This window comes from Diplotaxodon limnothrissa, linkage group LG16, assembly GCF_057381915.1.
Source record: "Diplotaxodon limnothrissa isolate DT_005_m linkage group LG16, D_limnothrissa_male_GT1.1, whole genome shotgun sequence".
Lineage (NCBI taxonomy): Eukaryota > Metazoa > Chordata > Actinopteri > Cichliformes > Cichlidae > Diplotaxodon > Diplotaxodon limnothrissa.
In genome coordinates, this window is record NC_140611.1 from 25,680,565 (window position 1) to 25,695,158 (window position 14,594).

Sequence of the window (14,594 nt, forward strand, 5' to 3'; positions counted from 1 at the left end):
TATACACACAGGAATGCAGTAAAGTTATGTTACTTAGCTACTGATATTTAAATTTTATAATTTAAAATCTATAACCACATTGAATTTTCGCCTCTGTTTTTAACTTCCAAGTGTGCTTGACATATTTGGATCAAGATTTAATCTTGTTTATTTTTATTTCATTTATAATTTAAGCATTGAGATATTTATAGTATATTAAATGTCTCTATTTATGAGAAAAATAATAACTACTAGGTCTCACTGATAACGGTGATGACAAAAAGGGGCCTGCCAGAACAGGTTTTGAGGCGAATCGACAGACTTTAGGACCCAGCTGATGACTAAATAAAAATCACGTGGTAGTGCTACTGAAGCGGGGAGGACGTTGACCCAATGCTTCCCCCTGTTAATAATAGACTTGGAGTGAGGTGAAAGAAGACTGTATATGTTTGCATCTATAGCTGTTATAGATGTTTTAGGTTTAACCGTCACAGGTAGGCAGCGGACATGGCTGCTGCTGCTGCCTTACTCCTCGCTGCACTGACTCTTGCCTGTTCAGATGTGAATGGAAATTTGGTAAGAATGAAACTAAAGGTTTTTTTTACAGTAGTTCAGTCAGCTGATCTTTCGTTTTTTCCCCCTGCCTCTCTCTACTTCCTTGAAAGGTTCGTGCAAAAAATATATAACTTTAACTATATATAATTTCTGTAACCTTTTATATGTGCATACATACATAGTTTACCTACAGTTGTTCTCGCAGCATCATTAATAACTGCCCAAGCTGCTACCCAAGTTCAGTCCTGAGAAATATGCAGTGGAAGTTATAGACAGATTATCAGCACTTTGACTCTCATAGCAGTTACCGTGACTATATTGCAGGCCTCTGGAGAGAGATCTTTCTCTATAGACTACAAAAGAAACTGTTTCCTGAAAGATGGGAAGCCTTTTCAGTACATCTCAGGGAGTATCCACTACTCCAGAATCCCACGGTACTACTGGAAGGACCGACTCGCGAAGATGTACATGACTGGACTGAATGCCATCCAAGTGTAAGCCGACCCCATCGCAAACATTTAAATATAAATGTTTTTCAACTGGATTGTTTGTTGGCCTTTATAAACATTGTACATTTACCATGTCTGTATACACAGATATGTGCCCTGGAACTTCCATGAAACGGTACAGGGAGTTCAAAACTTCACAGGAGACAGAGATCTGGAGCATTTTTTGGATCTGGCCAACCAGACGGGTCTGCTGGTCATCCTGCGTCCTGGACCGTACATCTGTGCTGAATGGGAAATGGTGAGAACAGAGGTCATAACATCCACATCCCAAAGGTGCTTTGTTGGATTGAGATATTGAAGTCTGGTGATTGTGGAGAACATTTGAGTACAGTGAACTCAACGCCACCCTATTAAACCACCAGCAGCATTCTGACCTGTTGATACAAGGCAGCATGGATACAAGCATTTATTTTACTTAAACCAAGTTTAGAGCCTACCATCCAGCAGAAATCAGTACTCATTAGACCAGGCGACATTTATCCAATGTTCTGTTTTCCAGTTTTGAACAATCTGCTTATTGTAGCCTCAGTTTCCTGTTCTTAGCTGACAGGAGTGGCACCCGTGTGGTCTTTACATGCCCAACTGCTTAATCTGTGAATCTGTTTTACATGTTCACAGATGCTCTTTGCATACCTTGGTTGTAACAAGTGGTTATTTGAGTTACTTTTGTCTTCCTATAAGCTTGAAGCACTCTGGTCATTCTGATGGGCCAGAGAACTGCGGCTTACAGGTAAACTGTAGTCATGATTATGTTGTAAAATCAGAGTACATCAACCGATCTGGCACCAACAACTACGCCACGTTCAAAGTCACTTAAATCACCTTTCTTTCCCATTCTGGTGACCAGTCTGGTTTTCAGTAGGACATTTTCTCCGTGTCTACGTGGCTAAATGCATTGTGTTGCTGCTGTGTGATTGGCTGATTAGATATTTGTGTTAATGAGCAGTTGAGCAGGTTCACCTAATGAAGTGGCTGGTGGTATATATTACTATAACTGTAGTAGGATGCACACATTTATGCCATATTTCATATATTAAAAATACAAAGTTAAAATGTGTGGAGGTATTTTTTTACACTGCTCTCCAAATCCCTGTGGTGAGATAAAAGAGGCTGGCTAATCACATGATTGCCCACGTTTCTGCCTTCATTCTCTTCTAATTTTCTCTTGCAGGGTGGACTGCCTGCCTGGTTACTTCAAAAGCCAAACATCATACTGCGCTCTGCAGACACAGGTAAAACATGCACCTATGACCCTTTTTGAAATGTATTGCTTTATGAACATTATCTGTTTTCTCCCAGATTACCTGCAGGCAGTCAGCAACTGGCTTGCTGTTCTCCTCCCCAAAGTGAAACCTTGGCTCTATGTTAACGGGGGAAACATCATTACTGTCCAGGTAGAGTTCTAAGTGGGTCGCTATAAAGCTTTTTAAGAGTTAGTGTATTATTATTGGATTTGAAAATATACAATCTTAAATGCAGGTTGAGAATGAATATGGGAGTTACTACAGCTGTGACTACAACTACATGCGTCACCTGCGCACTCTCTTCCGCTTCTTTCTGGGCGAGGACGTCATCCTGTTCACCACTGATGGAAACACAAACAAGGAAATGATATGTGGGACTCTGGAAGGATTATATGCCACAATAGACTTTGGGACAGGTTGGTATTGTGTGACGGTGTCCAAAGATAAAACATCATCTTCTTGTTCTTTTAGAGATCGTTGTTATTTCTACATGTTCTTTTCTCAGACACCAACATCACTGAAGCCTTCGCCCGGCAACGACGATTTGAACCTCGAGGACCCCTGGTTCGTTACATATCTATTCACTAAACATAATCCTAAGAAGCAGGGGCTGAATATACACAATACACACTCACTGGCCATTTTATTATGTACACTTGTGTATTCTAATGACATTCAATTAAAAAAGCTGCAGAAAAAAATTCTGCTGATGTTTACAGTGGGTGGTGGTGCATTACTAATCAGTTACTTTTAATTTATTGATTGATATAGAAATGATTTAAAACGGAAAAGCTGAGCTCTTTACCTTTCTTCCTGGATACACTTAGAGTAGCTTTGCATGATTCACAGTTCAAAATAATCCTTATGAATCTTTCAGGGTGTTTCTCCATCACCTTCTAAAACAAATCTTTTTTAGGTGTGTCTCGTTCTGGACGACTTCCCCTTTAACAACTTTCTTTTTAATTGTCTTTGTCTTAAAGGTCCCCTTTCATACAAAGACAAACCTCATAATAGGCTCAGGTAGGACAGCTATCTTACATGACCAGCAGGGGTGGAGTCAAAGCAGTTAGAGAAAAGAAAGGCACAGTGAGGTGGACACAATATTTGAATGCAATGCAATCATGTGCAGCACTTCCACCACCTGCTATTATGTCAATAATGTACTATAGTTAAAACCTCTTTCACAAGTAAAAATGAATTTGTAACTCGTTCGTATGATTTCACAGGTATATGTGATAAAACTGTTTTAAATTACGTTGCAGGTGAACTCAGAGTTTTACACTGGCTGGTTGGATCACTGGGGAGATCAGCATGCTGTGGTTGATGCTCAGAAGGTCAGCAGAGTGCTAGGAGAAATGCTAACCATGGGGGCCAACGTCAACATGTATGTCTCCACAAACCCCCAAATCTTCCTCTCTGTAGAAACACATTCAAATAATAAAACTGTGTTAGTATACTAATGTAAAAGCCTGATCCAACAACCACAACAACTGGTTTATTTTCCCAGCTTATGAGCTTACCTGCAGTATCAGTGGCATGAGTCATGTTTGAATCCAACTGAAGATGCGGATTTTCATACCTCTCTTTTAAATTACAGCGAAAGGCCACTGTCCATTTACAGCTACTCATTTCCTACTTCATGCCTTTGTCCTTATACCATACTAGAGAACCTTTGCATGATCCAGAGTTCAAAATATTCCTTATTTACTTGAATTTACTGAAACAGGAGGTAGGTGGGAAATCTGTGATCACAGCCAGAGCTGTGCCTGATGGAGGGATTCCCACTCATATCATACAGAGCCAAGACTAGCCTTTGGCTCAAAAGTGTTACACTGATCACACATTAGAATCTTTAACACGGTGTGGCATGACAGGCCTTCTTTTTTGAAATGTTTGAACTGGATTAAGCTGACAGATTAACAGACATAAGGAGAGGTAGATACTTTTACTGCCACCTGTTTTATTCTAAAATGGGCATCGGTGTACAACCTCACTGTGACCCTGTGGGGATAAGCGGTTAAGAAAATGGACGGATTATGTTTTCTTATAGTTTTCGGATAAGCTAGGTAAATTTGGCTAAAAGGACATCACAGTGCCACTGCAATCAATGTAATGATCGTTGGGATCCTTTAATTTGGATTAAATAAAAGCCAGCAACCTCATCCTTTAAGACACCACTGCTAATTTCCTCTGATATTACACTCTACGTCTCTTTCTTCTCAGGTACATGTTTGAAGGAGGAACAAACTTTGGCTACTGGAATGGTAACTTATTGACAGAATCTCAGTATTCATTCATTCATTGTCTCAGTGCCAGATTATATCACAGTTTTCATGTTTTAGAGGCAGATAAAAGCTCAGTTTGCAGTTTAGTGATCTCTAGTAACGCTCTGTTGTTCTCACTAAGGTGCTGATCATGACACCAGGTTTCGCTCAGTAGTCACAAGTTATGATTACGACGCCCCGCTGACTGAGGCAGGAGACCCCACAGAGAAGCTCTTGGCTATTAGAGATGTCATAAAGCAGGTAGAACTGATTGAACAGCCACCTGCTAAGGCTGATGTCCTGATTAATGCATGATTAATTCATCACCATTTCTCATCAGTTTAGAGAGATTCCCTCTGGCCCCATGCCACCAGCAACTCCCAAGTTTGTCTATGGCTTTGTGACCCTGCAAAAGGTAGGATCAGTTCAGGAAATTAATCCCAATGTCAAGAAATATTTTTAAAAATGTTCAAAACTCAAAAAAGTGTCACTTTAACAGGTTGGGGACATTAGTGGCCTGTTGAACACCCTTTCACCTCTGGGACCAATCAAATCTCAGTATCCTATTACGTTTGAAGAGGTGAAACAGGTATGGGGTGTCTGAGGGAAACAGTGGGGAGAGCATTATTGTAGAAACACTGTAACTCTTGAACCATGGAGAACTTCTAGACTGTTGTGTCTGCAACCTGTGTTGTCTATTGTGTTCAGTACTATGGATACGTGCTATATCGGACCACACTGCCGCACAACCTCTCAGAGCCCACACCACTTATCTCTCCACTGAATGGGGTTCATGACCGTGCATATGTGTCCGTCAATGGGGTAAGGCCTGACTGTGAACTTTTGTTGATGTCCTCGTCAGGGGAAAAACGTTGTAGGTTAAATCTGAGCTTGTTTGTCTGCGTCAAATTGTGAAGTTTCAAATATAAATGATGTTGTATCCGTTCACGCTTTTGGAAACATACAACCGTTTGAACAGGTTTTCCAGGGCCTGTTAAAGAGAGACACTGTGCTGGTGATGAATGTCACGGGACAGCAGGGGGACACACTGGACATCCTCGTAGAGAACATGGGCAGGGTTAACTTTGGCAGCAAGATCAATGACTACAAGGCAAGGCAATTAATAGAGCAAGCAAGCAGAGTACAAGCATTTAAAAACATACATTTCCCTGCAGCTGTTTGGAAGTTGCAGCAAGTAAAACCATGGACTACGGGTTTTAAATGGTAAATATTGTGTGAATTTCAGGGCCTGTTGAGCAACTTGATCCTGGGTAAAGATGTTCTGACTGACTGGAAGATTTACCCTTTGGACATTGACGGAGCCGTTACTGGTGGATGGCCTCACGGCAACAGCCGAAAGTCTGACCCTGCTCCTCGGAGAGAACCTACACGTGGACCAACCTTCTACATGGGGACTTTGCAGCCCAACGGCTTAGCATGGGACACTTTCCTCAAGCTCAATGAATGGACTAAGGTAATGCTGACTATATTTGGGGACATTCTGGACCTGGCAGACTTTATTCTTTTGTTTATTTACCCCACGTTTCTAGCAAGGAATAAAATAACTGTATTCTTCTGGATGTTTCTTTTTCCTTCATCAGGGTCAGGTTTGGATTAATGGTGTGAACCTGGGACGATACTGGCCAGCCAGAGGGCCTCAGCAGACTGTCTATGTCCCCGGACCCCTGCTTAGCACCACCCTGCCCAACAACATCACGGTGCTGGAGCTGGAAGGAGCTCCAGGACACTCGAGGGTTCTTTTTATGGACCGACCTCAGCTCAACATCACGCCTAAAAAGCTTTGACGGAGCCCACTGAATTTTGAAGTATTACATTTTCTTCACATTGCAGCTCTAAAAATAATTATCAGTCTAACTGAAGCACAATAGTACTCTGAACAAATGATCTCACCTGAAGGAGCTGCTACACAACAGTATTTCTATGGCATATGAGACAATCTGATGTCAGCAGTTTTAATTTTTGACACAGAAACACTAAACACTCAATTACTTGCTGTTACAATATTCACCAAGCCTGTGCAAAAGAAATATATGCTGACTGTTGTTTTTAATTATTGCTTTTCTTTTTGCCCGATTACAGATGCTGTAAATAAATTGTACATTGATTTTATTACATACAGTATATGTATCCGAGTGTCTAAAATCACCTGCCACAATAAAATTAAGGCAAGTCAAAACCTAAAAAAAGCCAAATTAACCAGTACTTTTAATGAGGTAGACTCCTCTCCAAGTAAAATAGTTCCTAGATGGACACTAGGTCTTTCCTGGAGGAGCATTTGCTTTCCGATGCATTTGAACACAGCGGGGAGTACAAAATGAATAATCCAGGTACTGAAAAGGGATCTTCCCAAGCAGAGACTCCCCACACAGCCAGCACCTCCTGTTGACAAAGACAAACCCACAGAAGAGTCACACCGTATTTCAGTGCAGCTTTTAAATAACTTGCTATTACATTATGCATTAGCTCAGCGAGAGGATGGCTCTTGAGAGACGTACTTGATATTAGAGATGCTGGCTCCTGTTGCAGCAACCTGCGCTGCAAATCTCTTCTCTGCTGCCAGAGCTCTCTATAATCAATAAGCCAAATATGAACATTTCCAAAAAACAGCCTCTTACAAGGAATCAGCTGCAGACCTTTAGCAGTAACCTACCTTTTCACGATCAGTCAGAGATACAAACTGCTTCTTTTCCTCTGCCTCCAGCTCTTGTTTCCTCTTTTCCTCTTTCTGCTCTTTTTCTCGCTGTTTTTTCTGGGCCTTCTGGGCCTTTTTCTTTTCCATCTTTTTCAGTTCAATCTCTGCCGTCAGCGGCCCAGGGATCTTTAATTGCACAGGAGTAAGACACTTAGTCAAATTACCAGCTTCCGTTTAATGCAATACATGTTCAAAGGTGCACGAGTTTAACCTTACCTGGGCCTTGCTGTAGTCGTATTTGTCGGGATTATCCCCCATATATTTCCGAAAGACGTTTCTTGTGTCTTTGTCAGGGGCGACGATGTACGGTGTCTGCCCTTTATTATCCCTGTAAAGGAATAATGTAGAGATGGTAATTAAACCTGGGCAAGGTTTCACTGTGTTCACTTCAGCTGCTACACAATCACACTTTTACAACGCTTGACGATAATATTCTTGATACCTGCAGGAGGGGTCTGCTCCTTCATCTAGGAGGAGGCCGATCGCTGCCTTTTGTGCAGCAGCTGTGGCAACATGCAGTAATGTGAACCCTGAAGCATCAATGGGTTTATTGAGGAGAGTATGAGGACTTGAGGCATCAGAAAGTTTGCTCTCCAAATGCTCTTGACCCTCTGACTTTTCCACAGGGAGCTGGAGGAGTGTGCGCAGAGCTTCCACATCCCCAACCTTGCAGGCAGTAAAGAGTGCATCCCTGAGGCTATACTCACATGACTCTTCAACAACATCTATAAAGAAAGAAAGCTTAATGTTGAGTTTTCACACTTGAAAACAATGCATTACACAGCTTTTGCAAGACTGAGAAACAAGTGGAAAAATATAGATTTAAACCCCTACTCACCATCCACTTGTTTCTTGCTCTGTACCTTCCTTTTCCTCTTGCTCTTTGACTGCACTTCTTGAGGGAGATCTTCTACTGGTGTAGCCTCTGGCAGTTCCTCTTCTTTACCTTCTGCTTCTATGCTCTTTGGATCAGTCCCAAATGAATCTGGTATTTCATAAATTTTGCAGAACAATTGAGTAATAAACTAGCATGCCTTGGATTCCACCTGCGATGAGATAGTTGATCAGATCTACCTTCAATTGGAATTTTAGCTTCCTCCTTCTTTCGTCTCCTCCTCCTTTTGTGCCTGGAGGGATGGATTTCACACTCCCTGAGGTCCAGTGTTCCTAATGTCATTTCCACCATCTCCAGTTGGATCTCCCCACACTCTTCTTCATCAGTGCTTTCGCGGTTTTCTTCAGCTGATGCAAGCAATAAATTTGCAGTCAGGTTTACTAAGTTTAACATTATTATTTGATGCTATAGTTTATCCACCGAGGTCAACAGAGAGCTTACAGACCATGTTTAAACATCTTAAACCTACCTTTCTCTTGATCTGTGTTTAGTTCTGCTGTGGGTTTAACAGCTTTTTTCCACAGCTTTTTAGTTGGACTGAAGACTGCAGAAATGTCTGTGTCTTTCCCTGAAAAAAAGATATTACTGATTGTGCGATAAATATACCTAAGCTGCATAAACATGTGCAGGAGACATGTTATTATTTCAAGCACTTCGTGCTTCTTACCATACACATGAACAGTAGAAAGGACCTCATGTACCCTCTGTACCTCTCGAAAAGTTGCCCTGCGTGTTGCAAAGGGGATTGTGCAGATCCTGGGATCTTTTTTATCAAGGGGACCTCCTCGACCACCAAAAAAGATAGTTTTGTTGTAGCTGGGAGCTCGTATGAATATTTTAGAGGCCCCTTTCAAGTGTTCGGCCCAGGTTACAAGAAGGTCCTGAATGTCCTGCAAAAAGTTAAAAAAATTTAAATAAAAATCCAGGTTAACAAAAAATAAATAAAAAAGAATACTACGTCATCCTATGAGTGAGGCAGAGAATTTAACCACATAGCCAAAACGAAATACTTGGCTCCATGGCTACACTACCGCAACCTCACAAAAGTACATGATCTATTCTTGGAGGAGAAAAACTAATGAATCAGCCAAAGGAATCTTGAGCTTTTATAGCCACTGTTTGAAAAACATCAACCAAACTTTATGAAGAAGAACAGATAAGGCATGGCTTTCACTCAAAAGGCGATCTGATGGAGCGCAGTATGACCTTGACTAGCGCCGCCTCATTGTGTCGTCGCAGTGCAGCTCCTGCAGATTTTGGTGCGTGACTGCAGTTCTGAGAATCTCTGAGTCCCTGGGCAGTGCCTCGTTTTGCTCGCACTGTGTATCGGTGGAAGGTCTTGTGCAGAAGGACTTGTTTTCTGGAACATAAAATACATTGTGCTGGACGCTTCACATCTCTGTGAATCGGCTGTGTTGTTGTGCTTTAAATTTCAGCCATAATGTGTAATATGAAAGCATACAAAGCAGGGAAATAAAAAATTACCCTTCAAATACAGCACCAGCAAAATGACCTCCACCAGTCATGAGAATGACCCACGTAGTCTTCTTTGTTATAGCTTTCAGAGAGGATCCTGCATCGTGTTCGTCATCCAACTGAAACTTTTCAGGAAAAATGACAAAATATTAAATTATATAAATCTAAAGTGTTTTTTTTTTTGTTTTGTTTTTTAACAGATTATAGATTTCATTGGACTGATCCTCACCTTTCCCTTAAGTATGCAGCGGTAGACTAACAGATAATCTCCCACTGAGTTCTGGAAAACCAACTTGCTGGAGAGCCGACCAGCTGTTAAAGGAGTTTCACCTGAGCTCTCCATGTCTTTGTCAGAGACCGTTCTGCTTTTAACTCCAGCATCGCTGTCCGAGTCTTCGTCCTCTGAATCGGACTCTGAGCCCGAGATACTTGATAAGTCTCCTGTAAAGTGACAACAATAGGTCAGTTGTTCCAACTGCTTCAGACCTTTTTTTCCTAGTTAAACTCCATCTTAGATGTGTATTACTCCAGTTTCCTCACCTGCACCCGTCTTCCTCTCAAACTCCTCCGCTGTGAGGGGCGGCAACATGGCCATCTTTTGTCTCAAGTTGAACCGATGCCAGTCAAGCTTGTAGTGCTCCCTCTGCAACACAAAGTGCATGTTCAGGCACCGGTTCTCAATGCATGAACAGATTGTAGAGTACTGCGTGGTTACCTGCTCCTCGCGGTTAATAAAGGGACATCTGCAGGCTGAGCAGACCATCTTCTCAGACACCTCTCTAACCAGGCTGGACTCGCCTTCTCGCCTGTCATCTTCAGCACTTCTATTTTCCACACCTGTGTGAGGAAAGACATTTATTCAACGACTGAATAAACTGGGCATCTTTTTCCCCACAACATCATATGTGTTCCATACATACAATCTGAGGCGAGGTCAATAATTACACCCTCCTTTAGGACGGGGTTCACCTCTCTCAATCCAAAAGCCTCATCATTCAAGCACAAATCAAAGATGGAGCGACAATCTTTGCGGGTAGTCATCGTTTGCTGGTTGGTTTATCTCATCTGTAATGGAAAGAAAGAGAAACCTGCTATAAGCTGTAGCTGGCGATCCCCTAAAATAGTGTTTGGCTGGGGCAGATCCACGACAGTTAACTGAACCAGATCATTAACACTTACTCTCCTGCACGAATCATAAAAGCAGCTGGCAACAACCTCAAGCCTATATTTATAGTGACAGTTTTGATCTACAAGGCTAACCCAATTTTGCTAATGTAAACATAAGTGTGTGCTCTTTGAACGACACGTTCAGCCACAATCTATTTAAAACACCGACTCTGTCCACTTCCTTAAACGGGACTTTAAGGACATTACAACTACTAAAAGTTACAATGAACTACTGGGAAAATAGTAAACGACTTACCATAAAAGGAACTGACAAAAAGCTGAGCCAACCTTAGGGTAACATGTGATTACGCTGACATTTCTACGGAAGCCCAAGAGCGTCATGAATGCTTCAGCGAGTGGCGTTCAAAGACCAAAGGTTGTAAATTAGCCGATCTTTCCTTTCACCGCGTTTCAGCAACGTGCATATATCACTGCAGACATTTACATGACAGATTACACTATTTATTCAGTTTATACACAAGTTTTCTTTATAATTACTAATAGTTTACAAACGTAGCCCACCAGTACTTAAACAAAAGTACTGATGGAACTTAAAACGCTAGTTTGTGTTTTAAGAATAAAAAAACAAACAAAGTTGACTCTAAATTACATAAAACAGTTAGTTGAGTTAATCTGCCTGATTAATGGTAAAAGGCGATTACAGACACTTTATTAGGTACACATTTTGAACCGATCATTGACTATGTATAATCATAATTAATCGGCCAATCACATGAGACCAACTACATCTAGATACGTTTCAAAAACCATCCAGTGAGCGTCAGTCTTCTGTAAGAAAACGTCTTGCTGATACCTGATGTTAAAGGAGAAACGCCAAATTGATTCAAGCTAATAGCAAAGCAATGATAATGACTGGTTACAACCAAGGTGTGCTAAGAACAGTAAACTAAAAATAGTTTGTACAGGATAATCAAAATTCTGCTGCAGCATCTGGATATTAGGGCCAACCAGAGCTTGCTGTAAACAACACAAAGAGCTGTTTGTGAGCCCAAAGAGTCAGCCGTTGTTTCTGAACCAAAAACAAAAATCCTGCTCAGTACAAAAAAAAGAAAAGAATTCCTTTCACTGTCTGGTTTTTTTATAGACAGCATTTCCTGAAGAACATATAGCGTGACTGTTGAATGATTTTGCAGCTTGCTCTCAGCTGTGGCAGCCTGGTTGCAGCTGCTGAAGCTGTCATCAGCATGTGCATTTAACCAGCTAAGGAACTTAGGATTGAACATGTGTTTGCTATAAGTGAGAGCATGTGGAGAGTGTGAAAGTTTTTCCAGCATTGCAGTTTTGTAACTGCATGGAAGCTTGCTTCTGCCACTGAAAAAGAAATTGGATCCATAAGTCAAAATTTCAGGTTACCAAAGCGAACGTCTGACAAAATAACTTTAAAGTTATTCTCAAATTTTTGAGATAATAACTTAAATTTATTACCTATGGATGCAAAAACTTTTTTTTTTTCCCAGTCATGGAAACGAGCCTCCAAGATTGCCTTGTTGATTTTCTGTGAGCAACAACATACAGTAATGTATTATATATTTATATATTAAGAAAAACAGAAAGATTTTGTATCTACTATGCAAGTTGCCTGCTGGATTTATGTAAACTGCAAAATTTGGGGGTGCAAAACCTTAGTTATGAAGTAGGAAATCTGAGGTTTTTTTTATTTTGTTTGCAGTCACGGGTCAGAAAGTTGAGCTGTCAATGCATCCAGGATTACAGCAGTTCAAACTGACCCAACCACACCCTCATCAGTTTGCTAGATTATGATGGAAGAAAGAAACATATCATCCAGACATGATATCTTTGGGTTTTAATGAAGACTAGATGAAATGGGGAAAATAGGGAATAAAGGTTTTGTTTTGCAAAATATTGCAAATGGCTGACAGTGTGTCAATTCTGTCATCACTGAAATCTCATGAGACATGAGAAATTTTAATCTCCTCCATACTGTAACTGAGATAAGCATAAACATTTTCCAATATTTGTCATCTTATTTAATCACTGCATAGAGAAGGTCGACCATTTGTAACTATGTGAAGCACCCAAGTAATGAGAAGCTGAGAAGCTTTGGAGATATTCACTGCAGAATCATCCCCTTTACTGTTATTTAAGAAACAATAAAATACATTTAAAAGATAAAAATGAATATTTTATTAGCTGTTAAAAATACTTATATACACTTTATTGTACTTATTAAAATAACAGTGTTTGTAAGTCACTGCTTCGTGTGATTTCTCTCCAACTTGTAGGTTGGCCCAGGGAGCAAAGCTTGACCTGTTGACAGAGAGAGAGCACATTTCACTCCATGTCTGTATACAGTAAATTCTGTACGTATTCTGTGAGTAATCCCCATACCCGCTGAATAACGATCCTCAACCTCTTCTAGCTGCTGTTTCACCTCCAGGATTTCAGCAAGAAGCTGGCTTGCCTTAATGCTGGCGCTTTCACTCTGGTCCTGCAAACTGAGCCTTTCACTCCTGAAATATATAAAATATATATTGTAGGTTTGCACATGTCGCGTCTGCTTCGGTTTTGCCCACAGCACTTCGGAATACCTGTCTGGAGAGCTTTGGCTATTTAGTTGTTCAAAGAGATCCATCTCACTTTGGAGCAGATGACCCAGTTGTTGCAGTGCATTAACGATTTCGCTTTTTTCCATCATTAAATCCACTCTCCGTTCAGTTTCTCTCGTACTGTGAAAGACAGCAAATACATTATGTAAGGGCTACACATTTAGAAACAAAGGCACACATCACACCTGGTTATGCATAATTAACTGTTTGACTAAATCTAAATGGGCAGTAGGTAATTTTTTCTTTTTTACGTTAACTTATTATTTTGAAATAATTATTGATTGTTCAGTGTAAGGGCTTTGGGATCTGGACACTGTTAGCAATTAGATGGTCACTGTCTGAACTCTCCCAGAAAGGCTCGATTGCGCAACCAAAACAGAATGAGCATACAGTTGTCCACTGCTTTTGACAACCAGAGCATCTGTGGAAATATTACCCAACCCCAACTAACTAAACCCTAACTAACTGTACCCTAACTAAAGGACAAAATACTATACCTTTCAGAAGGTGATCAGTTAAGAATAGAAATATCCTTTACTGTCCCTCTCTGGAAAAACTTATATTGGAATTCAAGTTCGAGGTGTGTTTATATTTCAAATTAATACAAGAGATAAATCTTTATTCCAGACAAACTAATTAATTTTTTTTTTTTTTAACGCCAGCTGGCTTATGAATGTCGTTCACTAATAGACCTACATGAGGGAAATCTTTGTATGTGTCTCTATGTTCATCAACAATATTCCTGGAGGAAGAAATGATGTTAAATAGTTTGGATAACACTCCAAGTTAAGACTTGGGAAAGCTAAACGTCACTGATTACTATAAAAACAAACAAACAAACAAACAAACAAAAAAGGAAAAAACACCCCGAGCAAGTCTGGATAGCATCTACCTGAAAACAATTTTTTTTACTGATCGAAGGAAGAATGGATCCATGCTTTTATGTTGTTTACAGCAGCAGAAATGGCGACCCATCAGACCAGGCAACGCTTGATGAGCCCATGTGAACTGTGGTCTCAGTTTCCTGTTCTTAGCTGACAGGAGTGGGATCCAGTGTGGTCTTCTGCTGCTGTAGCCCATTCTACTTCCAGTTCAACATACTGTGCATTCAGAGATGTATTACTGCATACTTTGGCTGTAATCAGTGGTCATTTTAATTACTGCTGTCAGCTTAAAACAGTCTGGCCATTTTCCTTGACAAGAC

At 40.6% G+C, this 14,594-nt stretch overlaps 2 protein-coding genes across 3 annotated transcripts; one reads left to right on the top strand and one right to left on the bottom strand.

Annotated features, from left to right (window-relative positions):
* Positions 1-400: 400 nt before the first annotated feature.
* glb1l (galactosidase, beta 1-like) lies at positions 401-6,741 on the top strand. 2 transcript variants are annotated; one of them, XM_085375147.1, is made up of 16 exons: positions 401-555; positions 859-1,028; positions 1,131-1,281; positions 2,215-2,275; positions 2,343-2,437; positions 2,523-2,703; positions 2,793-2,851; positions 3,550-3,671; positions 4,511-4,551; positions 4,694-4,812; positions 4,892-4,966; positions 5,051-5,140; positions 5,260-5,373; positions 5,531-5,662; positions 5,798-6,025; positions 6,153-6,741. In XM_085375147.1, the coding sequence occupies exons 1-16, from the start codon at positions 487-489 to the stop codon at positions 6,354-6,356; spliced, it is 1,911 nt and encodes a 636-aa protein (XP_085231273.1). In that variant the 5' UTR covers positions 401-486; the 3' UTR covers positions 6,357-6,741. The 2 variants fall into 2 exon arrangements, with proteins under 2 accessions (XP_085231273.1, XP_085231274.1); XM_085375148.1 differs by having other exon boundaries at positions 5,051-5,131.
* ankzf1 (ankyrin repeat and zinc finger peptidyl tRNA hydrolase 1) lies at positions 6,708-11,113 on the bottom strand. Its single transcript, XM_085375149.1, has 16 exons — positions 11,059-11,113; positions 10,556-10,700; positions 10,351-10,472; positions 10,176-10,278; positions 9,865-10,076; positions 9,645-9,760; positions 9,366-9,519; positions 8,827-9,049; positions 8,629-8,727; positions 8,339-8,506; positions 8,103-8,249; positions 7,707-7,989; positions 7,481-7,592; positions 7,223-7,390; positions 7,068-7,138; positions 6,708-6,951 (listed from the first exon to the last, which is right to left on the bottom strand). Exons 2-16 carry the CDS (start codon positions 10,674-10,676, stop codon positions 6,825-6,827), a joined length of 2,226 nt encoding a protein of 741 aa, XP_085231275.1. The 5' UTR covers positions 10,677-10,700; positions 11,059-11,113; the 3' UTR covers positions 6,708-6,824.
* Positions 11,114-14,594: the final 3,481 nt, after the last annotated feature.

Excerpts from the sequence above, each read along its gene's own strand:
- glb1l (XM_085375147.1), top strand. The coding sequence starts at position 487 with ATGGCTGCTGCTGCTGCCTTACTCCTCGCTGCACTGACTCTTGCCTGT. Across the intron at positions 2,852-3,549 it reads TTGAACCTCGAGGACCCCTG|GTGAACTCAGAGTTTTACAC; the intron begins GTTCGTTACATA and ends ATTACGTTGCAG. Across the intron at positions 6,026-6,152 it reads AGCTCAATGAATGGACTAAG|GGTCAGGTTTGGATTAATGG; the intron begins GTAATGCTGACT and ends TTCCTTCATCAG.
- ankzf1 (XM_085375149.1), bottom strand. The coding sequence starts at position 10,676 with ATGACTACCCGCAAAGATTGTCGCTCCATCTTTGATTTGTGCTTGAAT. Across the intron at positions 10,473-10,555 it reads TATTGACCTCGCCTCAGATT|GTGTGGAAAATAGAAGTGCT; the intron begins GTATGTATGGAA and ends TTCCTCACACAG. Across the intron at positions 9,761-9,864 it reads GCTGCATACTTAAGGGAAAG|TTTCAGTTGGATGACGAACA; the intron begins GTGAGGATCAGT and ends TTTCCTGAAAAG.